The following is a 26,796-nucleotide window of genomic DNA, read 5'->3' as shown; positions in this document are numbered from 1 at the left end:
CCACACAATGTTTTGTATTTCTCAGGTTGTGAAGCTCCTCCTCAAGTATGGTTCGGATTCTAATTACAAGAATACCCATGGACTGAGTTCCTCGAATATGGCTCAGGATGTAAACATCAAAGAGCTCCTCTCGACATTCCCAGGAAGTATTGTCTGCAATCAGCCTAGCAACCCTGTTCAAGGTACATGCTCAATTAATTTGGTAGGTACGATTTGAGAGAGATTAAAAGAGATATATTTGGAAAATAAGCAACCCTCCCAAATTCCCCTCCCAATCAATCTTGGGATCCCAAGATCCATTCCGAGATGGGTACTCCAAACCAATCAGGTCTGGTCAGAAACGAGCAAGGAACAGTCTTGATTATCTCAGTGAACCAGACCAGATATGCTCACAGAGGTTTTCACTCACTAATAGCTGATGGTCGGCTATGGCATTTCTACCGTATTACCTTCCAATTAAAAATCGTACCTACAGCACCTTTTAACTTGAATCTAATCAATCACTTATCATCATCATCAAAGTTTAATTTACCAAACCTCACTGTTTCTTTTATATCCTCAGAGTCCTCATGGAATTCAGTAGGTGGCTGCTCTCACCCTAGCTCCGGTCCTGGTCCTGATAACCAAGCTGAGACCGCAGATGCCATCAATGTAAAGATGGTCAATGAGATGGGTAGCCCTCTGTGCAGAATGCAAGACAGCACACCTGATACTGTGAGCGCTTTCTTCTACTAGCTCTGGTGCACACATTTATGGCACCTAAATTGTGGTAGGATTGTATTTTACTTGTACTTTTGTTAGGATTCTTTTTAAAATGTTATATTTTGCTTGCTGTTATAGCAGAAGCACTCTGATTGCACAGCTTTATCGTTGGACGAGCTGGAGAACAGGCTGACAGAAATGTCAACCAGGGACATATCGGTGATAGAGGACGCAGGTAAGGGTCATGAAATCGACCAGCCATCCATATCTATTTCTGAATTAACTGATAAATATTCTTGTTATTAGAATAGAGTACTCATTCAATCTATACAGAATAATAATCAACTCTCCACATTCAACCCAATTTTTTTTTATTTCCCATTGATGTATAAGTTGTTTTGTAGAACCTTTTCCATTTGTGGTTTGCACAGATAATTAATGGCTCCTCCTATGTCCAGCATAGCTTGGAGACCATCCTGATCCCGTGACCTCACGTTTTTGAAAGATGCTGAAATTGGTACTGCAGAAATGAGCCGAGTGAGAATAATAAGGGGTATTTTTAACATACAGGCATGTCCATTAGCTTTTTCACCTCAACCAGATCCTCTCCTCCAGGTTGAGACGATACTTCGAAGTCCTCCTGGATCTTCAGGCTTATCAATCTATCAAAGAGAGATCCCTGCTACCCTGCAGAGGAAACTGTTATTGGACTGGTTCTGTCTCATTCCTCATTCATGTCACTACCAAAAGTTTTTGGCCACCAACTAGGAAATGCAAACCTTAGGCCACAATGGCAGTCAATCTTACACTTTTCAAACCCCTGAAGCAGGCAAGCCAATCCTCAAGGTGTGCACATCTCTCAGTTTGGCTCCAGCTCCTTCTCCGGCAGTGAGGTGATGCTCCCCATATCTAGAGCTAGTTTGTGCTACTTTGAGCTGCTCCTTGCTTGGTTATTGTAAAATGGTAGTTGTACCTGCCCATAGGAACCCTCTCATGGGTGGTGTGCCCATGAGCAGATCAAATGAATGTAGTGTCCAATGGCCACTACCCCCAGGCCTGGCTCAAGGTGGACTTTACCTTCAACCCAGATCTTCCTCTTGGGTGACCTTCCCAAGGCCATATAGCTCAAGACAACATGTAACCATGTTGGTCACGTCATGTTCAATCCACATATATTCAATTGTTTGTCGGCGGCTCTTTCATTTCACCCATATTGATCCTGTGAAACAGTCAATGTGCATTTATTATTATATTTGGAGATAGATATTGGGAATGTAGGTCTGTGTTCAGACTGCTCTCACACAGGCCCTGCCATGTCCTCTGAATCACTATAAACTTGTTTCCAGTGAATCACTTAATTACACCCACACACATTGTCATTATGAAACAATTTGCGCATAGGCGTAGACTAGCCTAGGAACCAGACAAATCTGTGAGGTCAACTTTGATTCACTCTGGCATACGCTCCTGGCCCCCCTCCTGTCAGATAGTAATCCAGCAGAACTGTCCCTGGTGGGGGAAATCCCCAGCGTTAATCTAACATGGGGCGGGTTTGAGGATGACTGGACGGGGAGTGCTCTATGGGAGCGCCGTTGAGGCATTTTCATAAACATACAAGATGGCTGCCACTGATGTGTGACACGTTTCATTGCTCTGGTTGGTTGTCTATCCAATTGCGTCAAGAGGCATTTTGCTCAGCGCACGTTGATAATGCTTAGAAGAAAAAAAAAAAAAAAGCTAATGCTAATTTGTGAATTGGTCTTGCGAGGGGCTAGGGGCGGACAGGATTGATTTGAAACCCGACACATTGGTATAATTGTCTCCGCTGTTTCGCTCGAATACGCCACGTATAATCTTGCGCTGAATTCTTTCATTTAAAAAAAGATGCATTAGCCAAATATTTTTTTATAATACTGCCAGTCTGCCACCATTACTCATCATCTTCAATCAGCCCACTGATGTTTTGCTATCTGCCGCATCAACAAGTGTCATTTAGGCCTCCAGCAAGAAGCTATGGAAGAAGAGGGCCTATTTTCTCTCTTTTAAAAATTCTACAGATAAGAATGGAAACCTAGTAGGCAAATTGCATATAAGACACACAGCAAACACTAACCAGTGGCCACTCAACGTACTTTCCCTAACATTCAAACACAATGTCAAGCCTCCATCCCCTGGAACCCTAAACAAACTTTTACACTTTTAAAAACTACCGTATACCTATACTATACTATATACTATACCTTATACCCCAGTGAAATGTCAGAAAGGTATGAGGGTACAAAGAATTGATACCATCCAAGCCTAAAGATATCACTAGATCCCACAAGCATTTCTGCAACTTCAAGGTCATGGCCCCAGCAAGGGATTTGTCTCATTATATTTATTTATATCGATTATTATTATTTTTTTTTAACTAGTACCATTTACAGACATGAATAATAGCTAACAATCACTGCCAAAACAGAGAATGCCTAGATACAATTATTATACATTATATTAATTATTAAATATATACACGATCTAATTACAAAGTGGACTCTTAAGACAAACAGCTGTATGTGTGCAGTTGTTGCCAATACTCCCTGATCTGCATTTCTTTTGAATCATCAAATGAACAGAGATGTCATCTAATTAATTGTTCCTAATTGTTTACAAAATTAGGAAAGCCTTATGGAAACTTTTTTATTACGAATAATAATCCCTTTAAATGAGTAATCATCCCTTTTGCTAAAGCAATTCTTTTGAAGCCAACAACCGTTGACTACTTGATTGCATCATTTAATGTAATTTCAAACTTGGCCTCATTTTCGCGATTGATTGTAGAATTGTGTTATTTTCCTAGGCAGGCTAAGTATAGCACTGACAAAAACTCAGAGTGTGTTCAATGATATATTGGCCAAACACCAAGCCAAGAAGGATTCCCTCACACACAAGTAAGTCAGCACAGAAATCTCTCTTCTAATCAGTCTCCTTTTGAATTTATTTAATATTACAAATTCAATCACACAACATATTATTGTAAATGTATTCTCTTTTGCAATTGGTTTTCGTCAACATTTTGGTTTAATGTGAACTTCAACTCTTAATGATGCTTTGTTGGGGCAGGATTGCGTCTGCCACCGTCTGCCGACGTGTGTTGAGAAATGAGCTCACATCTCTAGCATCACTCCAGAGGAGGCTGCTGTCCCTACTCCAGCAGCACCATCATTTGCAAGAGAAAATCCAGTCGAGGAAGGCCATCTCATCTTGTTGTTCGCCTCACAGCGTCACTGAGAGCCAGCAACCAGGCCTGCCATCTACTTCCACAGTTTCCAGACAACATGTATCAGAACTCACTAAGAAGCAAGGTGTTTCAGGGAAGTTGGAGGTCCGCCACGGTTCAGGCCAGAAAGGTGGGAAGATGAACCGCAACTCTGCTCTGAAGCAGGCTCTGAAGGGCAGACTTCTCCCCGGGCTGTTACTGGGTCTACCTGGGGAAGCCACTGACAAAGGCAAAGGCCATCCACACGGGAGGAAATCCACCATTAGGATCTGCCAGCGAAAAACGGTTAACACCGTGAAAGACCCAGTCCCAACAATGAGTGACACAGCAGGGCTGAGAGAATATTCTGGAACGGGCAGGGACCCGAGAGTGGTGCTCTCCCCAGGTGGTGGTGCTCTACACCTGCTTTGGAAGGTAAGTCTAAGCTGCTTTAAATAGAACCACATACCTAAAATCCATAATTGTCCTCTGCACAACCACTGTTGACCCTAGTCCTAATCATGAATAAGAACTGAAGAAGAACTGAAATTACCAATCCCATCCCAAATAACACTCCTCAGAATTTCTTAACCTCTACAAGTTACTGTAGAACTTAAATGAACAGTGTTTCATTCAGTTGGCCAATGTTCCCTGTAATTGTATATTAAGCATCGTCTTACACTAATGCCACAAAAAACTCTTTAATCGACGTTGTCTTTTTTACTACTAAGCCTACTAGCGTTGTATCATGCATACATTTTTTGAGGCTGAACATATTAAAAGTCGTAGCTTGTAGTAGTCCTCTTTATGATTTCTGACCTGTCCATATTATTGTTATTTTTTAAGATATCAAATCAAATGTAACATGAGAACAGAGAAAAAAATAGTATTAATAGTATATAGGGTTAGGGCACCTAGAGCAGTCAAAGTGGCCCTCTCTCTGACCCTCCAGCTCCTCCTTGTGGCTCCATAGTCAACACCAGGCAGATTAAAATGTAATTAAATGTATTTAACAAAATACAAAAAAATAAAATAAAAATAGTTATTTGGGGGCAAGATAGTACCGTGTTTTCCGGACTATACGTCGCTCCCGAGTATTAGTCGCATCAGTCAAAAAATGCTCCATGACGAGGAAAAAAACATATATACGTCGCATCGGTGTATAAGTCGCATTTATTTTTAAACATTTAAACAAGAACGTTTAGTCTGGAGAGACTGAATAAAATTGCAATAGCAATATAGGCTATATATAAACATAACAAGCCAAAAAGTTCCCGACTTCAGTCTGCATCTCGAAATCTTCGTTCTCGGTGTCGCTTCTGAACAATTCCGCCATCTCCGGAGGAAGATGAAGCGCCGTCTCCTCTTCTGCTGGGCTGTCATCAGACTCACCATGAGCGTCAGTTCCAGTTAGTGCGGCCTTTCTGAATCCTGACAGGATGGTTTCGGTTGTCACTGAAGTCCATGCTTTGTCGATCCATCCGACAACTTGCTGGAAGGTTGCATGGCGCATCCTCCCGGTTGCCGTGAAGCTGTGCTCTCCATCCACCATCCACGTCTCCCACAGGTGACGTAAGACAGCCTTAAAACTGCGGTTCACTTAGATGTCGAGTGGCTGGAGTATTTTAGTTAAGCCTCCAGGTATGATGGCAGGTATGGAGTTGCAAGCTTTGATTTTGTTTTTAATCTGTGCTGTTGTGTGTGCTCGCATACTGTCCATCACAAGTAGGGCTTTGCGTGTTTTAAAGAAGCCATCAGGACGTTTAGAGAAGCACTTTGTTAACCACAAGTTCATCTTTTCTTCATCCATCCACCCTTTCTGGTTTGTGGTCACGACAACAGTGGAGGGGAATTCAGTTTTCGGCATGGTCTTCCGTTTGAAAATGACCATCGGTGGCAACTTTGAACCATCTCTACAGCATGCGAGCACCACCGTGAAGTGCGTCCTCTCATGACCTGTTGTCACTATGCTCACACTTTTTTGCCCCTTCTCTTCAACACTTCGATTCATGGGGATGTCAAACGTGAGGGGGACCTCGTCCATGTTAACTATATGGTCCGGTAACACATTGTGTGTATTTACCTGCTTTTCAATGAAAGCACGGAAACTGTCAATCTAGGCTTGAAAGTTCGGTGGCAGTTTCTGACACACCATGGTCCGTGCTCTGATAGACAGGTGGTTGCGTTGCATGAAGCGATAGCACCAAGATGGACCGCCAGCAAAATCAGTGATATTCATCTCCTTGGCAACTACCTGGGCATGGAGACGCAACTGCACCGTTGATAAGCCCCGGCCAGCAGCACGCTGTTCAATGACCCATCTGTGGACTCGTTCCTCCAGCTCTGGCCATCGGGCTTTCAGCCCCCGGTTAGCTTTCTTTGTTTTTTTCATCGCAATTAGAGTTTCCTCGGCTTTTCGCCAGTCCCGGACAAGTTTTTCACTCACCCCAAACTTTCTTTCTGTTGCTCGATTGCCGTTTTCGGCTGCATACTTTATAATCTGCAGTTTAAATTGTGCAGTATAGCTTTTTCCTTTTGGCGGCATTTTATTTTGTGTTCTCTTTTGTTTTGTCTACGGTCTACTTTATTTTTTTTATTTTTTATTTATTCGGTGGTGCAGTAGGCTTGCAGCGTTCAGTTGTAGGCCTAATGAATGACGGTGCCATCTTGCGGCCGAAGATTAGGTACGCACAATTTTGGCATATAAGTCGCTTCGAAATATAAGTCGCAGGGCAAGCCAAACTACAAAAAAACCGCGACTTATAGTCCGGAAAATACGGTATACTAAGTATGCAAAGTTGTGCCCAGGTTTCTTGGGACAAAAGAACATCGAGATTTCAACACATTGGACTGGTGTAATGCCGCATAGATAACATGGAAGTAGAAACATTATGTCATTCAATATTAAAATATTATGCACATTGTACCTTGACGTTCATAATCATACGTTAAAGGGCAATACCAGTCAGGGTGCTCAAACCATTGCAGCAGTCCCCTGGCTTTTCTCAAACCTCTGTATGCAATAAAGTCTGTCAAACGGACTTCCTTGTAATGTTTGTTATGGTTACGTCACCCAGACCTGTATGGTCCTTTGTAGTAGCATTTGCAATAAAGTGCCCGGCCATTCAGGGTCATTTTGTTATCCATTGTAGTACTTTTAAATTGAAATCTAAACATAGACCATATAGGGCTGCGTTTATCAAGTGCCAACACTTCTTGCCTGCCAGTGGGGCACTTCTCGGACGGTATTGGCCATACATTATTAAGAGTGCACTTTGGGCCCCCCAGCCCACATGGAAAATGTTAAATAAGTTGATGTCAGAGAGGAAACTGCTGCACAATACCATGTTTGTAAAAGTCCACTGCTCAACAAAGGTTTCATAGTGCATACCATCAAACTAGTAGCTTCTGTGTATCTTTGGTGAGACACGTCTTCAGTGTTCTCATACCAGCACTTGTGGTCTGGCGGTTATTGGACCATCAGAACCAAGAGGACTGCTTTGTCGTCTTCTATGCCACTATAACGCGGTACTACATATATAATAAGTCATTTATTTTGCTGCAAACATAATATGCTGTTTGACAAAGTAAACCTAATGTTACTAGTTGCTAAAAAACGTTACCTTGCCAAATCAAAGTTTAAGTCTGTGGTGATCAATTCTTCCGTTGATACCCCATTAAACCCTCCCCTGCATGTTTATAATGGAAATCTAGATGTGTAACTATGTCCGAATATAGACCCTCCCAACCGACGCTATTAAAGATGCCATATCATGTTTTTTTTAGGGTTAATAATTGCATTTGGGGGTACTGCTAGAATAGGGTTACATGCCTATTTGTTAAAAATACCCCTTATTATTCTCACAATGCATTTCTGCAAAAGAAATTTCAGCATCTTTCAAAAACTAGCTGTTTCACCCACTTATTGAGGGGCATTCTCGGCGCGAATACTCACCCTGACTCTGACATCGACTTTTCTAGCTTAGCAGATGTAAAACATGTATACATATGTCATATAACGGCATAGGGCAAAGGGAAAAGTCCAAAAACCCTGATAACACCCCTTGAATATTAACAGCTTCTGAGGGAGCTTGATATATCCACACACACCGGACACAAAAATACAGGCAAGCTTTATATCCATGTATTTGTTTTGACAATTGATTACAGTTATATGGTGTACACATGGCCTGGTCCTACCAGACTCTCGTACTTCATCTCAGAAGGGAAATTCAAATTGAGCGGAAGTACTTAGGTGGGCGGAGCCAGGCTAGTGTACACATACAAAGAACACAATATTAATGTCACCTTCACCTTTGTTCAGGCAAATTCAGGACTGCTTTCGATGGCGTGAATAGGCAGCCCACTTTGTGTATGCTTGGACATTTTTTAAAAAAAGATTGTAAAGTTCTAAAGTAAGGTTATGTAGTTTTTATAAAGAACCAGTGTTCACAGTGATTCTTCATAGTACTCTCTAAGCCCTGGTACTCAAACCATTTACCGATCCCCAAAAAAATATATTTGAATACTTCCTCTATCTGCTTGAAATAATGGCTTACTTACTTGCTGTGATTAAGGAAGTATTTGGTTTAATGATTTGCCCCGTATACAGGAAAACTTGTTTTATCAGGCGCCCGACAACCCACTGCCCCTCTCCAGTATCTTCTTGAACCCGGGGAAGGTCAATGCTGAAATGGAGACGACTGGGACTGACAACCCTGACAACCCTAAAGAGGACAGCCCTAGTGCAGGTCTGTGTTCATCTGGATATAGGCCTGCTGCCACACCGCCGCACTACCGGCACCACATCTGAGTCATTACGGCCCAGCACTATACCAATGAAGACTGGAGCCACTGAAGCATGTAGTTCCTCGTCAATAATTAATAAGTCTGTCCATCTCCCACCTGGCGTTGCTCTGAATATGTGACTAGACTTTTCTAAAACATTTATAATGAGATTTTATATTGGGTTAAATGTATACCACCACTCTTTCCACAGTTGTGACTACGATGCATCTTCCGATGGAGATTAAGAGCATCCATTTGGTCCGTGATGAGGAGTTAATGCCAAACAGGACGATGGAGCTGAAGTGGGAATTGTTTCTACAGAATTCTAATTGGGATTAATTCGATATTGATAACAATACAGCATTGTGTTTATATAATTATTGTTTTTTGAATTCACATGTGCATATGTGTTCGTTTTGTTTTGAGGTGTAGCTTTTCAACACATCACACAGTCATTGCCAAACAATATAACATCAAACATGCTTGTTGTCTTTCACAATATATTTATCAATGGAACCATTGTTGACCCTCCCTGACATAATAAAAGGTTGTGTGCATAACTGAAGTTGGTCCTTGTTCCTATTTATTTTAAACATTTTATTTCTGTTACACATAATATATTGTTCATACAAAAAGTAGTAGGCTAACTGAAATTGTTTCAACACGTTTTTTTCCCCCATAAACGGACCTACAAAGAATAGAGAAATGTAAACATTGTGTAGACAAATACGTAGGCTATACATAACAGAAAACACAGTCTTCATGGTGCAAAATAATGACTGTTAGTGCTACAGAGTAATATTGGGTGGTCAAAAGAGCAAGTTAAAAGAATACAATCAACAGCCATAAGCAGCAGTGGGCAGAGGCGCTCTGTTCAAATAGTCTCTAACTGCTGGGTGACCACGCCTTGTTTGCGTGTGTGTAAATATAAGCGGACTGCATTTATACAGCGTTTTTCTAACCAGTGGCCACTCAACGCACTTTACCTAACATTCAACCATACACGCATATTAATTCAGGCACCGACGGCGGTGTCAACCATGCAAGGAGACAGCCAGCTCGTCGGGAGCCGTCAAACAGGCGTATTGCTCTGGGACACCTCGACACTCAGCTAGGAGGAGTCTGGGATCGAACTAACAACCTTCCGGTTACACGCCGCCCCAAAGTGCGTCGGCCGGTGCTGCTGCTGCCGCTGCTCCACCTCGGCTTGTTGCAACTGTTGGCCCGATCAGGACAACTTAACGTTGGACTAATATTCTGAATTTTTCTGATTGCATGCACAGTTTTGGTAAGTCGTTTTGTGTCACTTAATTTCTCGTGTTATGGAAACTAGTACAACGTGCGTAATGATGGTTTATAATCATGCGATAATTTCCCATCACTTGCACAACATTACATTGAGCTACACGCATTCGTGATGTGTCCCCTAAACATCCACGAGTTGATATTCGGCTCGCAATGCACAAATAACCTAACCGTCATTTTAAAGTTGAATTGGTGTTTGCTGCCTTCTCAGTCATTGGGCAGTAGAAGACTAATGGCACGCTGCGGATCCACCAGAACGAACCTACATGGCAAGGTGTCTTTTATTCTTGTCTTCCACTTCTATAACCACTTCTATAACTACAGTTTGTATGTCATTAAAAGCATCCCGATGAAATGCATGGATATCGATGTTGCGCCAATCAGTCATGTCTATTAGTCGCCTACTATTGGGGAAAGGAGGATGATAGGACGTATGTTTATTTAATAGACCTCTGGATACTGAACTCACTTTTAGCCTCATGCAGGCCTAGCACTTGGTTGGATACAACTTACTAATATTTAGCCGTTCAAAACAGGTTGAGAGGTTGCCCTAACTGCTTGACATGACAAACTAAAAACAGAACATTAATGTAACCAAATGAAAATATATTGGAAGCCTGTAATTACCAACAAGCAACAGTTCTCTGTAGCCATATGCTATTTGACAACTATGATAACCCCAGGAAAAAATGAAGTTACAATGAGATGTCACTGTATCCGATGCTCCAACGCCAGTCGATCCGGAGCTTGTTGAGAGAATAATGCATGGTTCATATGTGCAAGGCCCTCCTGATGTTCAGGAATTTAATAATCCCAGGGTTGATTAAATAGTAGGCCTATATATTCTATATACGTTTTATACATTCCGTAATGTATAAAATTACATTCTGTAATTTATTAGTTTTCGTTTTGGGGCTTTGCTGCTAGATTGACGGACTCCAGCAGTGGCCATATGCCCTAGAGTTTGGTCATTAGCTAAAAACGACTGAAAAAGCATTCACAATGGCTATGTGAGCGATACCCCAGAAAATAGTGTATAGAGAATCAGTAGAGAAGCAATACAGAAAAGGCAGCAAATTTAGCTCAATGACTGATACAAGTTGCGACATCGATGCTTCCTGGATAGATTTACAGAAGTACATTATTTGAAGTTGGTTTAAATTCTTAAATTCGTGCCAAAAAGAAGCACCTATAATATGTACAGATGTTGTTTTGGGGGTCCCATTGCTAACCTCTGGCTAGTCTCAAAGATATGACAAGCTGTAATCTGGGTCACAGGGCTGTTCTCTTTCTTTCGCTTCATATTTGTGTTTTGATCATGTCTGTGGATCTGGAATTTTTAAGCACGCAATTGGCTATCAACACAAACTCAACCAGCAGTGGTAAACACTAAAAAGTGTTTTTAAAGGTTTCAAATAACCACATGTCAGACTAACCAGTAGGAATTGTAGGAATTAAATTCCCTTTGACAACTTCCTTTACCGCTTTCTCTTCAATAGAATATCTCTGTAAGAGGAACAGGAAACCGGTATTACCCCACCCTTTCAGTTGGGTTTCCAGCCTAGTACAGGCCTTTAGCAGAGTTCTGAATCCAAGATACACTTCTTGCACATTGAAGTGCAGTTTTGTAAACGTGTTAGCCTATATTATTGCGCTTGCTAAATATTTTAGCCTTAGTATATATGCAGTAGACAATATTTCTGTAAAGGAATGAATTAAAAGTTACACAAAGCATTCCAGCTATCTGTAAATCCAATATTCTGCAAAAAAATATTAATTAACAATTCTATAACACTAGACATAATATATATTTACTGTCTGTTCTTTTCTTTCTATTGTCTCCCAGCAGAATGACAATTCGATGTGGTGCCCTACATACGTTGAGACACAGATGCTTCCTGTTTTCTTCCTCTCTTCTGCTGCTGTGTTTACTTAAGCTGGTTTACATCAACGTTAGGGTGAAGAACAGCTTCTATCTGGAGCCCTATGGATTTACTGCCAGCTATTTCAGAACCTGGGCCCATGGGCACAACATCAACTGCACTCGCATATACAAATTGGAACCTGTGGAGATAGGCAAGTCTTTGGAGTTACGAAGGAAAGCCAACGTGGTCTTGGAAGATGACAGGATTGTCTCTTTGTCCGCAGACTGTGAGAGGTTTGTCAAAACAAGACGATACAATGACATCCCCGTGTTCGATGAGGAATTGAAATTTCCCCTGGCATATTCCCTTGTTGTACACAAGAATGCACCAATGGTAGAGCGCATTCTTCGAGCGATATATGCGCCTCACAACACCTATTGCATTCACTATGACAAAAAATCGACACCAACTTTTATAAAAGCCATGAAAAACATGGCTAATTGTTTGCCCAACCTGTTTATTGCATCCAAAATTGAGTCTGTTGAGTATGCCCATATCACCAGGCTCAATGCTGACCTGAATTGCATCTCTGACATGTTGAAGTCTGATGTGAAATGGGAGTATGTCATCAACTTGTGTGGCCAGGATTTCCCCCTTAAAACAAACTATGAGCTAGTTATGGAGCTCAAGGCGCTCAATGGAAGCAACATGCTGGAGTCGAGTCGACCCAGTGAGCTGAAGAAGCAGCGCTTTGTCTTCCAGTACGAGCTGCAGAACATGCCTTATGAGTACCACAAGCTTCCAGTGAAAACAACGAGGTTGAAAGATGCAGCTCCTCACAATATCCAGGTGTTTATTGGAAGTGCATACTTTGTCCTGTCACGGGACTTTGTGACATTTGTGACCACTAGCCCAGTGGCCAAAGACTTTCTGGCCTGGTCTGCCGACACATACTCACCAGATGAGCACTTCTGGGCCACCTTGGTGCGGGTTCCAGGGGTGCCAGGCCACATTCTGCGGACTCACATCGATATAACGGACCTACAGAGCAAGACACGGTTGGTTAAATGGAACTATCTAGAAGGATCACTTTATCCCCCTTGCACTGGCACCCATATGCGTAGTGTTTGCATCTATGGGGCCGCAGAGCTCCGCTGGCTGCTAAACTACGGCCATTGGTTTGCCAACAAGTTTGATCTCAAAGTGGACCCAATCGTTATTAATTGCTTGGAAGAGAAGCTTGATGAAAAACGAAAACAAAGAGGAAACATGCTGGTGTGAATGTTGGAACTGTACAGCAAGTTTGCATTTTATTCATCATAAATGTGATTATTTTATTTTTACTGATGTCATTGAAAATGTATTCAGTTAATTGGAACACATATTTTATCTCAATAATAATCATGGTAGAGGAAATTATCGGCCACAAGCAAACTGTTACTATCAGTTGACACTGCTGGGAAGGGACATATCAAATGTCAGATCCCAAATGTTATTTATTCGTAATCTTTCAATACATACAGAGTTGAGGAGGTGTGAAATAACAAAGACACATATGTTGGGATTTTACCTTATCTAATCAAATGAATCATGTGGTGGTGTTCTTGGTGGTTTTTCTGAATACATTTCAAATAAATATTTCCTCATATTGTTCATGAATTGTTTATAGCATATTTTAACTAGCGTGTAGGCTTCATGTGTCTTCATCAATACTGACTATTTTGTGCTTACTTTTTTACTAAATGATGTACTAAAATGTTAACACCAAAACTATTCTCTGGAATATTTATATATTATATATATTAATTAATATTTATTAATACGGAGACCTGCAGGCCTTAAAAAGATGAGCACTGATATCAGTCAGGTGAAACCCTGCCCACCTAAATGTAAAAATTGTGCACAAATTCTATTATTTTAGAATAGTAAATGGGTTGATTACAGTTTTGCTGAATTATGCAAAAATAGACCATTGAAAAGGCAATGATTTTCACTCTGAAAAGGGAATTTTGTTCTCCCTGTCAACTAATAATGCATCAAATGTGGATGGTAGCTGAGCTGTCACTAATACATGTCAGTCTAAATATGGACCTGGCCCTCCAGAGTAAATAGCAGACCTCCAGACCAGCAAGGTATAAACCATCCCACATTATCCTAATTTTCCTTTCAACACAGAAGTGATCAAATATATAGTGTGTTGCTAAAAACAAACCACAACAAACAATGCTGGTCGCATTGTTCAGCTTCTGAAAGGGCTAGGTTTCAGTTGACCAAACTTTGTTCTTTTGGTCATGCCAGTTTATGTTTCCTTGATTTATTTACAGGAATATATCACCATGGGCCTCCTTTACAAATATTCTTGCAGCTAGCTGTAGCAGGAAACTGAAATAAGGGTAAACTTTTGGCTTTTTTTTTTAGATGTCAACAGCATTATCTGCAGGGTTTTATGGGGAGCTTGAAGGCTATTGAGGACCGGTGAAATCTGAATACGAAGCATTTCCCCTGCCTCCCTTTCTGTATCTGCAGGTAGACAACAGACAAAACCATCATTCTTCCTCTGGCTAGGTATTTTGGAAAGGTCCCAAGTTAAGCTGGGGGAGGGGGGTTCCAGGCTCATTCATATCCTGGCTGTGGTAACAGAGATGCAGTGTCATCTGGAGTTCTGAGTCCCCTTTACCCCCAACAACATTGTATAACTAGAACTACTGTCAAATTAATGACATATAGGCCTAGAATTGCAATTAAGAACCAAAGACTAAGGCTTGTAAAGGCACATTTGCTTAAATTAGCTAATTTTATGGTACATTTTTCCTTAATATACTTAACAGCCACACAAAACGATCTGACTCATTACTGCTGATCTGTAGTCCATCTAGCATTACTAGAATGCTTTACTTTCAGAGCAAAATTAGAAACGGAAATTAAAAATCTGTCACATAGGTCCATATAGTGTATTTATTACACATGTTGAATTAAGAGAACAGGCGCGCAGGGGAAGGAAAATGCTATGTCAACAACGTTTATAATACATGTTAAAAGGATCCCTATGTTAACATAAGACTTTAATGCTAAACAAACATTTTCTTTGAATATTGATGTCCCAGAAATCATAAAGAAGGAGCATCTTGGTGGTTTACAGGCATACAAGCATTAAGAATAGTAGCTAGACTGCTATGAGCTAAGCGCTTATAGCTTTTCTCAGGTATTGAGCTCCTTTAAATAGCTCTTAGACATGTTTGCATTAGCTTAAAGCTTGCACCAACTTTATAACTGATGTCACATGAGAAGAAATAAATCAGCCGAGTGCTCCCATCATAATGGAAGCCTTGTCTGTGTCGGAGGTCTTGCCTATGCAGACATGAAGGCCTTTAGAAAAACAACTCCAACCCCTCTATAAGAAACATACTCAAACCTGGATTTGCTACCTACTTCGTGTAGCATGTGTGAAAGCATTGGCAGGACAATAGCGATGAAAAGGTATTGATACCATGTCTAAGAGGCAGAAGCCCCTAAACAACTATTTGTGACTTGACTTCTTTGTGAGGGACTCCCTCCACACCTTTAAAGGGTTCGCAGCCTTCGGCAAAATTAATAAAAGGCAACCCCAGAACCCAATTATAGATAAATTATCATCTTAATATTTATTTTAATAACAATACAACTTAATATTCAGAATAAAATAATTGGTAAATTGGCTTGACACCCAAGTATGGTAACAGACTATAGGGGGCCATAGCCCACAGGTTGAATAATGACAATATACAGATGTTATAAAAAAATGTTTATTAGCCACATTTGTTTCAAACTGATATATATAAGAATGCACATACATGGCTAATCCGATTGGTTGTTGTGTATGTCCATTTGTCAGCAGCCATAGAATGTGGGACACATTAAGGCAAAACATTGCAATGAAGTAAGTACTTACAAACATAAATCAATGAACAGACACAGTTTAGTTTATTTACAGCTACCCATTGGGAAGGTGTCAGTAAAAGTAATAAATTACTGAACGGACACAGTTCAGTTTATTTACAGCTACCCATTGGGAAGGTGTCAGTAAAAGTAATACGTCCATAGGTAATAAGATATAGAGCTGGGCGCTTTCATTCCTGTTGATCAGTGCATCCCTGTTGCTGATTTTCTTACCCTTACACCAGAGGCAACTGACCTTAAAAATCTGTCAAACAAACACATCCTGCTAAAATGGAGCTGATATCTGAAATTGATTAACAAAAACAACACTTTGGCGAGGGGGTATACTACGAACCTCGCTGAACTTACCCAGGCTTTCTTGGGAAAACCTGGCTCGACAGAGACGCAACTCGCAATCAGAGTTAAATGGTACCACAACGCTAACTTTAGATTCAATTAGTCGAACCAGGTTTTCCGCTTTAGGTTCAATGCGCGTTCACATAAAAGGGGTGTTTATCGCGTCATTTGACTCACCCTTATGCAAACTCAATCGAGCGAGAGCGGTGTATTTCACCCAAGACGAGCAGTGTATTATTATGAATTTCTACGAGGAATTCAAAGCCCAAATCACAGCCAAGGGGAACACGGTTGCCCATTATATGGCTAGGGTGGCGTGCTGGCAAAAAAATTCCAACTTCAGTTTATTAACTCAATTTGTAACATTTAAACAAGACTGCTAAGTCTGTGTGAATCTCAAAACAGAAACAAGAGCAAATGATTCACTGTGGTTTGCATTTCATTTAAAATATTTTTAAACAGTAAACATTGGTCAATTGTCAGCTTCATTTTTCTTAACAATTCTCACATCTATAATATAAATAAAAAATGCCTAGGCCTAATTGTGTCACTGACATAGCGGTTATGTAAGGGATAATGGACAACACGGCACTTGACTGTTCAAGGTTAATGTACGTTGAACGTGGGGCCACCTTTGAACATGAAACACAGACAAACTGCGCTACAGTAAGTGCACGGCTTCTTTGTGTAGCATTGCCGACGGTAGACTAAACTGAAAACCTGCTCCCGACCAGGTTTGGTTGCGAGCATAAGTCACCATGGTGATACAGCGACGCTTAAAGAGATCGACTTTCGTGGTCCAGCTAACCCAGGCTTTGAGCTCAACATACCTCACTAACCCTCTAATCGAGGTTCGTAGTACAGGCCCCAGATCTCTAATATCAAAAACATTGTTGACGGATGAGTATTGTGAAATCCTTCTTAAAAGAGGGAATCACACTGTTACTGCAGTGGGGATTCACTGCAGCCAACCTTAAGGGATTTTTGTAAGGGCTAACTGTTTTTATTTTTTTATTAAATCATGGAGCAAGGACATTTGCTCAAGATCAAACCTTAGCTTTCTGTCAATAGCTGCCCTAATGAACTGCTAACTATCATCTGCTGTATTATCCATCCCTTCTGACGGAAACAAAATTAAGGTGCAAAATATAGTAGCCTTTATTGGACCACCATTGCTTTGTATTCCAACATGTCTTCAGTTTGCTGCTGGCTACCTCTTTAAACTGTCCTTATGTTCAACCGTAGCCTTAGGTATGTCTAGAATACTGCCATCTGGTGGTAGAAGTAGACTCGACAACAAGACATAGAGTAGGAATCTCGGATTCCTATTACCGTATAGCCTACAATGGCTAAATCCTCAGCAATGTTGATTCTTAAAATTCAATACTAACACTACAGTTAATAACATCTGTTTCCAAGGTAAACAGGTGGGATGCGTTTACCATCCCCGTTGGGTGATGTTCCTATCAGTGAACGAAAGATGTCATTTGGAACTAGAAAATGCATTTCCTGCAGAAAATGAGGTGAGTGCTGAAGTACAAAGTGAGGTTGAAAATGTTTTTAGCCCGGCTGCTCGCGGCCGGGCTGCGGAGCCCGCGAGGATGGTTGACTTGATCTATAAATTAAGTCCCTCAATCTTAATTGGCATGACCAACATTCTGAAACATCCATTAATATCATAAGTTATGACCTTAACTATGGATCTATGAGACCGAACGATGACCGTCACCACGGTCTTACTACGAATGATGCCATTCAGCTACTCATATCAAAATTGTCACCTGTGACTGATTGGAGGCAGGTCCTGCTGCATAAAGCGGATGCAAGAACATGGCTCGCTTCGGTTTGTTCCGAGCGACAAAGGAGGGTGACGGTCATCGTTCGGTCTCATAGATCCATAGTTATGGTCATAACTTACAATCTATTTCGACCTCTCTCTGACCGTCCCCACGGTCTTACTACGGATGACTAGTACCAGAAGTGTTGCGAGGAACCGAGGATCCCCCTTCACTAGTCTGTTTGGCAGCCGTCATGAGAACAGTGGCGCCAACCGCGGTGGATGTCACATTGATTCTATAAAACCTGGCGAAAGTACATGGAGTACTCCAGGATGCTGCCGCACAAATGTCAGCAAGAGCAACCCCTTTCAAAGCGGCCCATGAGGTGGCCATGCTTCGTGTGGATTGAGCCACCAGGCCCTCAGGAACTGGGAATCCCCTCCCGGAATAAGCTTGGAAAATAGTGTCCACTAACCAGCTGCTGTGTACGATCCAAATAGGCCCTCAAAGCCCTGACTGGGCATAATGTGTGAAGAGCCACCCCAGGCCTACCCTGAGCCTGACAGGCTGGCTCAGGGTGAAATCTCCTCCAGCTCAATAGCCCTATTAATTGACTGAGGGTTCAGCACTTTGGGGAGGAAGAATGGATTCTGCCAAAGTGACACCGCTGCATCTTCAGGCTTCCACCTCATGCACTCAGTACTCGCAGAGAGAGTGCGTGCAGCTCGCTCACCCTCTTGGTAGAGCACAAGGCCAGTAAAAAAACACTCAGTCCTCTTTGTTAAAAACTTAAGATCAGCATGCCTCAACGGTACGTTTGGGGCTGTGGTCAAAGACCTCAATACCAATGGAAGGTCCCAAGATGGGGCCCTCAAACACCTGCCTGGACGTAGACGGTTTACACCTTTTAAAAATTCTGACACCATACAGTGTTTCCCGATAGCCAGGCCCCCGATCAAATCATGGAATGCAGAGATCGCAGCTGCATAAACCCTTAAGGTGCTGGCTGCCCTCCTGGTGTCCAAAAGAGACTGGAGGAAATGGAGTACCACTCCCACTGTGCAGGTCTTTGGGTCAAGACCCCTCCATCTATAGAATAACCTCCATCTCTGCTGGTAATTTGCCCGTGGAGGGTGCTCTAGCATTACTTATGGTCTGCAACACAGCCTCACTCAACCTTTGAGACAGGGGCTGAGGAGGGGCCAGGCCCAAAGATGCAGGAAAGCTGGCCTGGGATGCCAAATTCGAAACCAATGTCTCGCTGGCCAGCGTGGAGCCACTAACAGCACTCGGTAGGACCCCTGGTACTGATTCTCTCCAGTACCAGTGGAATCAAGGGTATTGGAGGGAAAGCGTAGAATATTCCTCCCGGCCACTCGTGAGACAGTGCATCCAGCCCCAGCGGGCCGCATGGATAGCTCAGGGAGAACCACATTTGGCAGTGGGTCGTCTCCCTCGATGCAAAGAGATCCACCTGGGCTACGCCAAAGCGTGCCCACAAATTTGCGACCACCTCTGCATGCACCCTCCACTCCCCCAGAGGGGGTCCTGACCTGGATAGGAAATCCGCTGCTTGGTTAAGCGCACCAGGAATATAAACTGCTCTTAATGAGGTCAGGCATGGGAACGCCCAAAAGAGGAGACCCTGGGCGGTCTTGAGGCAACGCCGAGATCTTGTGCCCCCCTGGTGATTGACGTAATAGACGGCTGAGCGATTGTCCATATGTACTAGCACATGCTTGCCCTGTATAAAGGTAAGAAGTGCTCTCAGGCCAAGGTGTATTGCTCTGAGCTCCAGGACAATGATGTGTACTTTGTCCTACGGGTGCTCCCAACGGCCTCTCACCGTCCGACCCTCCCAGACTTCTCCCCAGCCCGTCTGAGAGGCATCTGTGGACACTAGCGTCTGAGCTTTCTGTGCCTGTACCTCCTTGGGTGAAGACCGAAAGCATTCAGCCAACACTGCAATAGTCGGGCCCTTAGAAGGCCCAGTGGGACCACCATTGCCGAAGCAGATATCAACCCTAACAGAGGGTTGCCTGGATTCCGGCTACTCTTTGAGGGGTGAGAGATTCCCTCATTGTGAGAGATTTCAGGCAGAATCCCAAAAAGGACGTTTCCTGCCTTGAATTCAGGTCGCTCTTTTTCGAGTTGACCTGGAAGCCGAGAGACTGAATGTGGGACAGTACTGACTCTGTATCCTCCACAACCTGCTGGCGGGATGGGGCACATATGAGCCAGTCGTCGAGGTAGGGCATAATCCTTAAAACCCTCCTCTGAAGGGGTGCCAAGGCAGCTGCCACTACCCTGGTGAACACCCTCGGGGACAGGGAGAGGCCGAACGGAAGGACCTGAAATTGATAGGCTTGTCCCTGAAAGGCGAAATGGAGGAACGGCTGATGTTCTTGACAAATTGGGACCTGGAAGTATGCATCTTTTAAATCGATCATAGTGAACCACTCGCCCGGCTCTATTGACTCTAGGATGTGCCTTGTCTGGAGAATTTTCAAGGTCAGGGTTTTCAAATGCGCGTTCAAGCGGCGCAGGTCTAAAATGGGGCGTAGCCCACCGTCCTTTTTGGGGACCAGGAAATATATTGAATCAAAGCCAGCTTGCTGTTCGCTGGTGCTTACTCTTGTTATGGCGCCTTTCTGCAGTAGTGTCGCCACTTATTCCGCTAAAAGGTTTGCTGTGGTCAGATGGAACCACGAAAAGGGTGGAGGCCGCCGCCGAAACTGGAGTCTGTTACCCCTCAAAAATTGTACACCCAAGGGTCTGAAGTCCCCCTCTCCAAGCCATCCAGGCATAGCTGCATGTGAACCTCTGCAGCTGACCCCCGTATCCTACTTACGGCCCCCCAGAGTCCTTCGACCCCTGGGGGTGCGCCCGCGTCGGGCCATCCTATTTGCCCTTGACTGGGCTAGACGTTCCCCCTGATAGTGCCCAGGCCGGGCCGGACCTCGCCCGCTGTAACCCCGGCGTGTGTTACCCGACCAGCGTTCCTGACGTCTCCAGACACGTGTATGTGTGTGCTGACTACTTGCCGTTCCAGCTGTGGGTGGATGAAATTACCTTTTTACACCCTCGCGAGCACGCACAGACTGTGAGTCGGGATGGAACACCTTGGCTGGCAGTACCGGCATATTTATGAGCTCTGCCCTCACACTCTCAGGGAGGGCAGTCTGGGCCAGCCAGATCTGCCTGCGAGCTAGAATCGCCCATGACATGGCAGAGCCCACGTCACGCGTCATCTGGGCAAGGGCAGACAAGGCCGTATCCATAAGGTCCTTGGTGTCCTGATCACCTGCACCAACAGTCTACCTTACAGCAGCTAAAATAACCGCCAATGCATTTCCGGACCGAGCAGCACGAGCATTACGACGCATTATAGGCACTCTCCCTCCGAGGGCTGTGTGGGTCAACCTCGGTGGTCCAGCGGAAGTCAGAGCAGCCATCTCCCTTTTTACAGGTGGCATATCCCCCAACCCAGTCTCTGGTGGGTATGACGCCCTAGCCAGCTTCCTGCAACCTGCTGTAAACTGACAAGGTTTGCTCGGAGCATCGCAGGTTTTCCTCAACATTTGGCAGAAATCATCTGCTGCAGGGAGGGACACCATGGGCCGGGACTGGGCAATACCGGTCCAGACCCCATCGGCTGGGCTAGCACCCTGCACCGGGATTGTGAGCCCCACCTTTTTCGCAGCATTAAGAACCTTCTCTGCCAGATCCACTGTACCGGCGACATCTGTGCCATCACCTCCTGATGTTGAATCCCCTGGGTAGGAGGTGTAACATGCTTGGCTCTGGCATGAACATAAACTGGGGAGGCCACACGCAGGGTAAAGGAATAACAATGGTTTATTAAATAAGATTGAACAGAAACCAAGGGAAAGTTAATGGGATGTGGTGTAAGTCACTAATATGTGATGTAACCAAAAGTGTGGTGTGAGATCAGTCATGGAAACAACCAAACAAAAGCCTAAAGCCAGCAGAGGAGAGGAGAGCCCCTGGATGTTGGCACGGCAGGTCCTTTCTACCCTCCCCAATCAGCAGGGTCATTGCACACACCTGAGACCTGCAGACAAGAAATGGAGGTGACAGAACAGGCAAGCAGCACAAATGGGCGGAGTCTTGAGAGACCCACCTGTGTCGTTACATATCCCCCCCCTTAAAACAGAAGCCCACCTATGTGGGATTCTGCCACTATTCCAACTACAAACACAGCATTTTTAACCCTACGTGATTAACTAACCCAACTCCCGAAGTACCAGCCCACACACACACAACACTTCCAGGGCCATGGGCAACCTTGAAAGAACCACATAGGCCTACAATACCCACCATTCACCCCTCTATACCACCAGATTCCCGACCTCCAACAATTTCCGGCCCCTGAAAAAGTTATCTAGCGACAGACGTATTCAGAGGTGGCGAGAGAGTTGGTTGGGTTTTTTAAGCGCTGGTGCTCTTCCATAAAAGTGGATTCATATGAAAAATTAAGTGATTTGATTGTCCTTGAACAGTTTAAATACATCCTTCCGGAACGTCTTGCTACTTTTATGTGTGAGCATAAGGTTGAAACTGCTGCTCAGGCTGCCATACTGGCTGATGAGTATGTCTTAACTCATAAGTCTAGGAATAGAGATTATTCACAGAGTAAGTATCAGTACTCTCGAGATGAACAGTGGTCGAATCGTTCACTTGTTGACCAAAGCGCTCAGTTAAATCAGAACAGTCAGTATACGGTGAAACAAGATCTCTCAAATCGTAGTAAACCTGGCTCTGATAGCCAATGCCATTATTGCCTGGAAAAAGGTAATTGGAAGGGAGAATGCCCAGGGAATCGAAATAAGAATAAATATCTGTCGAACCATGCGCAGGGGGTAGGTTGCGCTGCTCCAGTGCGCCAGTCAAACAACAAGACTATAGGGGTACAGATAAAGACTAGTCCATCAGATGACACAAACCTTGCGGGTGGCTCAGGCTGTGAAGTGCTTGAGGACCCAGTAGAGAGACAGTGGATCACTGAGTCTTGTGATGGACAGGTCAGTGGGAGTTATGTTCCGTTCATCACAGACGGTTTTGTTTCCCTAGTGGGCAGCACTGATAGAAGGCCTATTAAGATCTTGAGAGACACTGGGGCAACGGAGAGTTTTGTAGTGGAATCCGCTTTGCCATTTTCAGTCCAGTCGAATACTGGTAAAAATGTTCTCATTCGGGGCATAGGTATGCAAACCATGTCCGTTCCCCTACATAGGATCGCACTGAGTTCCGATCTTGTGCAGGGGGATGTCATTGTAGGTGTTCGACTGGCTTTACCTGTACCTGGTGTACAAATGATTTTGGGCAACAATTTGGCTGGAGACAGAGTATGGTTAAGTGGGCCAGTGACACCGATAGTATCAAATGAACCTGCCGAGGCTACAAAGAGGCATGAGTGTGTGGAGGAATTCCCTGAGGTGTTTACTGCGTACGCGGTGACTCGAGCCAGGAGTCTCACAGAGTCAGCCAAACCTGCGATCCCATCGTTGCCAAACCTACCACAGTCACTGTCCCGTAACAAAGTCGTTTTAGCCCAAAAAGATGATGAGGGGTTAGTGGAATTATATGCTAGGGCTGTAACAACGGAAACATTACAGAGCGACCAAGGGGGGTATTTTATTGTGGATGGGTTACTTGTGCGGAACTTTGTACATAACGAGTTAAATGAAACCTGGTTACAGATAATTATACCAAAAAAATACAGAGGATTGGTGTTAAAGACAGCACATGGGGATGTGGCTGGTCATTTTGGGGTTCGGAAGACTTACAACTCGGTAGTTCGACATTTCTATTGGCCACGGATGAAAAAGATGTTGCCAGGTTCATAAAGACATACCATGTGTGTCAATTGGCCGGTAAGCCGAACCAGTCTATAAAACCCGCGCCCTTGTATCCAATTCAGGCGAATTGTGAATTTGTTAACTGTTATGTGTCAGGCGACTAGACACCCCGCTGCCTTTCCATTAAGAAGCATCAACACAAAATCCGTTTTTAAAGCGCTCCCGCAGTTCATTTCTGTTTTTGGTATTCCCAAAATGATTCAAAGCGACAGGGGTACCAATTTTACATCGAGATATTTTCAGAAATTTTAAAACAACTTCGGGTTAAACACCATCTCAGTAGTGCGTATCATCCCCAGAGCCAGGGCGCTCTTGAGAGGTTTCATTTAACGCTGAAGTCTTTGCTGCGAAGCTACTGTACCGAGTTACAGCGCGACTGGGAAGAGGGGCTCCCATGGCTGCTGTTGGCGGCCCGCGAGGTCACTCAGGACAGCTTGGGTTTTAGTCGAAACGATTTAGTGTTTGCGCACAAAGTTCGTGGTCCTTTGGCAGTTTTAAAAGATGGCTTGGAGGAAACGAAGCCACTGGTCAATCTAATAGATTACATCAACGGCTTCCGATGCCGACTGCTTCTAGCTTGGAAGTGTGCTACCAAAAAAAGTTGACTGCTGATTGGGGAGGGTACAAAGGACCTGCCGTGCCAACATCCAGGGGCTCTCCTCTCCTCTGCTGGCTTTAGGCTTTTGTTTTTTTCCAATTGCGAAACCGCTGTCTATAGAACTCTGGCACTGGTTCATACGCTCTTAAAACCGCCTCCTTAACACTGTGATATATTTTCCGCTCAGTCACCGACAAAGCTACATAATTATGCGTCTTGAGCTCGGCCAGAAAAAACGGTTTGGAGCAAAAGGGTACGTTCAGAATCGCTCCAACCGCGCTCATCAGCAAGGCCTTCAAAAAGAGAAAAGAAAATATCAGGATCCCGGTCATTGAATTTTGGTAAAAACCTAATCATATGGGAGAGGTTTCCCTCTGCGCCCATCCCACCCGACGACCCAGTACCACCATCCTGTATTTTCCCGTCAGCTATTAATCTCAGTCGCTCTCTCTTTAGTGCGTCTTCCCTCTCTTCCTGCCTTTCCTGTTGCCTAAGTTTTTCTATTTCAACTTCAAAACGCTTCTCCTGAAACGCAAGTTCTCTTTCACGCATTCTATCATGTTCTGCGGCCTCCCAGCGTCGTTGTTCATTTTGAAGCTTTAAAAGCTCCATCTGCTGCTCAAACGTCAATGGATTATCATCTAAAAGTTGATTGTCTGACCCAACGCGCTCGGGAGTAGAGTAGTCTGTCAGAATAGGCTTGGCAGGGTTAACCAAAGTAATGAACAATTCTCTCAGTTTCTCTTTCACCTTGTTTTTTAACTGTTCCTTCTTCCAGTCCCTTGGCAGTTCTCGTTCAAAGTGATAATGCTCAGCCACCTCTCGTAATTGTTCTTTAGTTAATCCCTCCAAAAAAACTTCAGAGGGATTTGCAAAGAATTCATCCATCGATTCTGTTTTACTCATTTTCTCCCTACGTCGAAAACTTGAATGGCTTCCAATGCCTAATCATGGTACCCGCGGGTCCTTAAAAAGTCTTAAAAAGTCTTACTTTTTTTTGTGTGAAATGAAGGCCATAAATTGTCTTAAATATACTGTAAATTTGCTCTAGGTATTAAATTTTGCAGAGGGTTTTTTAAGACAAGGGGAAATTGTCGCACACAACAAATCACAGTGCGTCTTTTAATTGCGGCATTTTCAGGAGTTTTACGTTACGTTAATGTTGACAGTCATCAGTAGGCTAACTTGCTGGCACTTCTTTTAGCTAGTGACGGTTGACATCATTAGGCCAACCTGTGCTACTTTCAGGATGGGACGGTACAAATTCAATGAGAAATGGTTTGAGGAGGATAAGTGACTAGGAGGGTGGTTGGAGAAGGCAGGTGACTAGGAGGCAAGGTGTCGTTTATCCCGAAATGCATTCATACTAGGGACCATGGGAGCAAAAGCTCTTGAGTCCCACATGAGGTCGCAGAAATATATCCGATACTCCGTGGCAGCTAGCGGGACTACACCGATGCCCGTATTATTTGAAAGAAGTGGACTGAAAAGTTCAGCATCCGTGGCTAGTACTTCACATCAAACGGCGTTAACCGGCTTTGTGTCGCCACCAGAAACCCAGAAGGCGGAGGTATTTTAGGTTCTCCACATGGTGAGCAGACATAATTCCTTCAAACCGAACGAGGACATTAGTAGCATCTTGGCTGCTATGTTCCCAGATTCTGAGTTTGCGAAGTCGTTCACCTGTGGTGAAAACAAAACGGCCTATCTTGCCAAATACGGCATCGCATCTTTCATAAAAAGAGAGCTGTCACGCAGCGTAAACGATAAACAGTACGTCCTCATGTTCGATGCGAGTGAACAAAACCACTAAAAGCAAACCGATGGATATCCATGTGAGGTACTGGCCCATGGACGACACCGACAGCCATGTCATATCGCGGAACTATGGATCAGAGTTCATGCTGGATCATTTTAATGTAAGTATTCCAAACAGTAAATTAATTAAATTGTCTGTGTAGGGCTTTGACTTTTGCCCAAAAATCATATTTTAAGTTTGTTTGTTTATTAATATTAATATTTGAATATATTTGAATGTTTATTAATAATATTTTGACCATTAAATTTCTTCAGTAAGACCTGGATTGGGCTTTGCGGGGTTTGTTTACCGGCGTTGCTATGGTTACCGGTCCTGCCTGTTCCGACGGTTTATTAGGTATCTAATAAATCGCTGTCTAATCAATACTTCATTCACTGCCTCTTCCGTGGTCATTACAATATTATGAGTAGACTGCGTCGGGTTCTCCGACGCTCTCCCTCTTGGCCTGCCATAACAGGTTTGAATATTGAGGGCTGCCTAATATTCGTTTGAATTTTGATTTATTTTTTGATATTCTAATTATTTTCGAATAAGGTAGTTCGGCGT

At 43.5% G+C, this 26,796-nt stretch overlaps 2 protein-coding genes across 6 annotated transcripts in view; both read left to right on the top strand.

Moving 5' to 3' along the window:
• Nucleotides 1–9,296, top strand: part of LOC115545626 (uncharacterized) — a 28,270-nt gene extending 18,974 nt beyond the window's left edge. The window contains exons 6-12 of the mRNA XM_030358962.1: nt 26–182; nt 563–714; nt 841–937; nt 3,545–3,635; nt 3,808–4,378; nt 8,556–8,694; nt 8,943–9,296. Of these exons, the coding sequence (XP_030214822.1) occupies nt 26–182; nt 563–714; nt 841–937; nt 3,545–3,635; nt 3,808–4,378; nt 8,556–8,694; nt 8,943–9,070 (1,335 nt within the window). The 3' untranslated portion in view covers nt 9,071–9,296. The remainder of the gene's footprint in view (nt 1–25; nt 183–562; nt 715–840; nt 938–3,544; nt 3,636–3,807; nt 4,379–8,555; nt 8,695–8,942) is intronic.
• Nucleotides 9,297–9,675: 379 nt separating this feature from the next.
• gcnt4a (glucosaminyl (N-acetyl) transferase 4a) lies at nt 9,676–13,554 on the top strand. Of its 5 annotated transcripts, none has more exons than XM_030358965.1 (3): nt 9,676–10,019; nt 10,248–10,305; nt 11,886–13,554. In XM_030358965.1, exon 3 carries the CDS (start codon nt 11,887–11,889, stop codon nt 13,180–13,182), a length of 1,296 nt encoding a protein of 431 aa, XP_030214825.1. In that variant the 5' UTR covers nt 9,676–10,019; nt 10,248–10,305; nt 11,886; the 3' UTR covers nt 13,183–13,554. The 5 variants fall into 5 exon arrangements, with proteins under 5 accessions (XP_030214825.1, XP_030214824.1, XP_030214823.1 ...); XM_030358964.1 differs by having other exon boundaries at nt 10,248–10,310; XM_030358963.1 differs by having other exon boundaries at nt 10,248–10,310; nt 11,883–13,554.
• Nucleotides 13,555–26,796: the final 13,242 nt, after the last annotated feature.

Source organism: Gadus morhua, chromosome 6, assembly GCF_902167405.1.
Source record: "Gadus morhua chromosome 6, gadMor3.0, whole genome shotgun sequence".
In the NCBI taxonomy this organism is placed as follows: domain Eukaryota; kingdom Metazoa; phylum Chordata; class Actinopteri; order Gadiformes; family Gadidae; genus Gadus; species Gadus morhua.
This window is presented reverse-complemented; position numbering and strand designations above follow the sequence as displayed.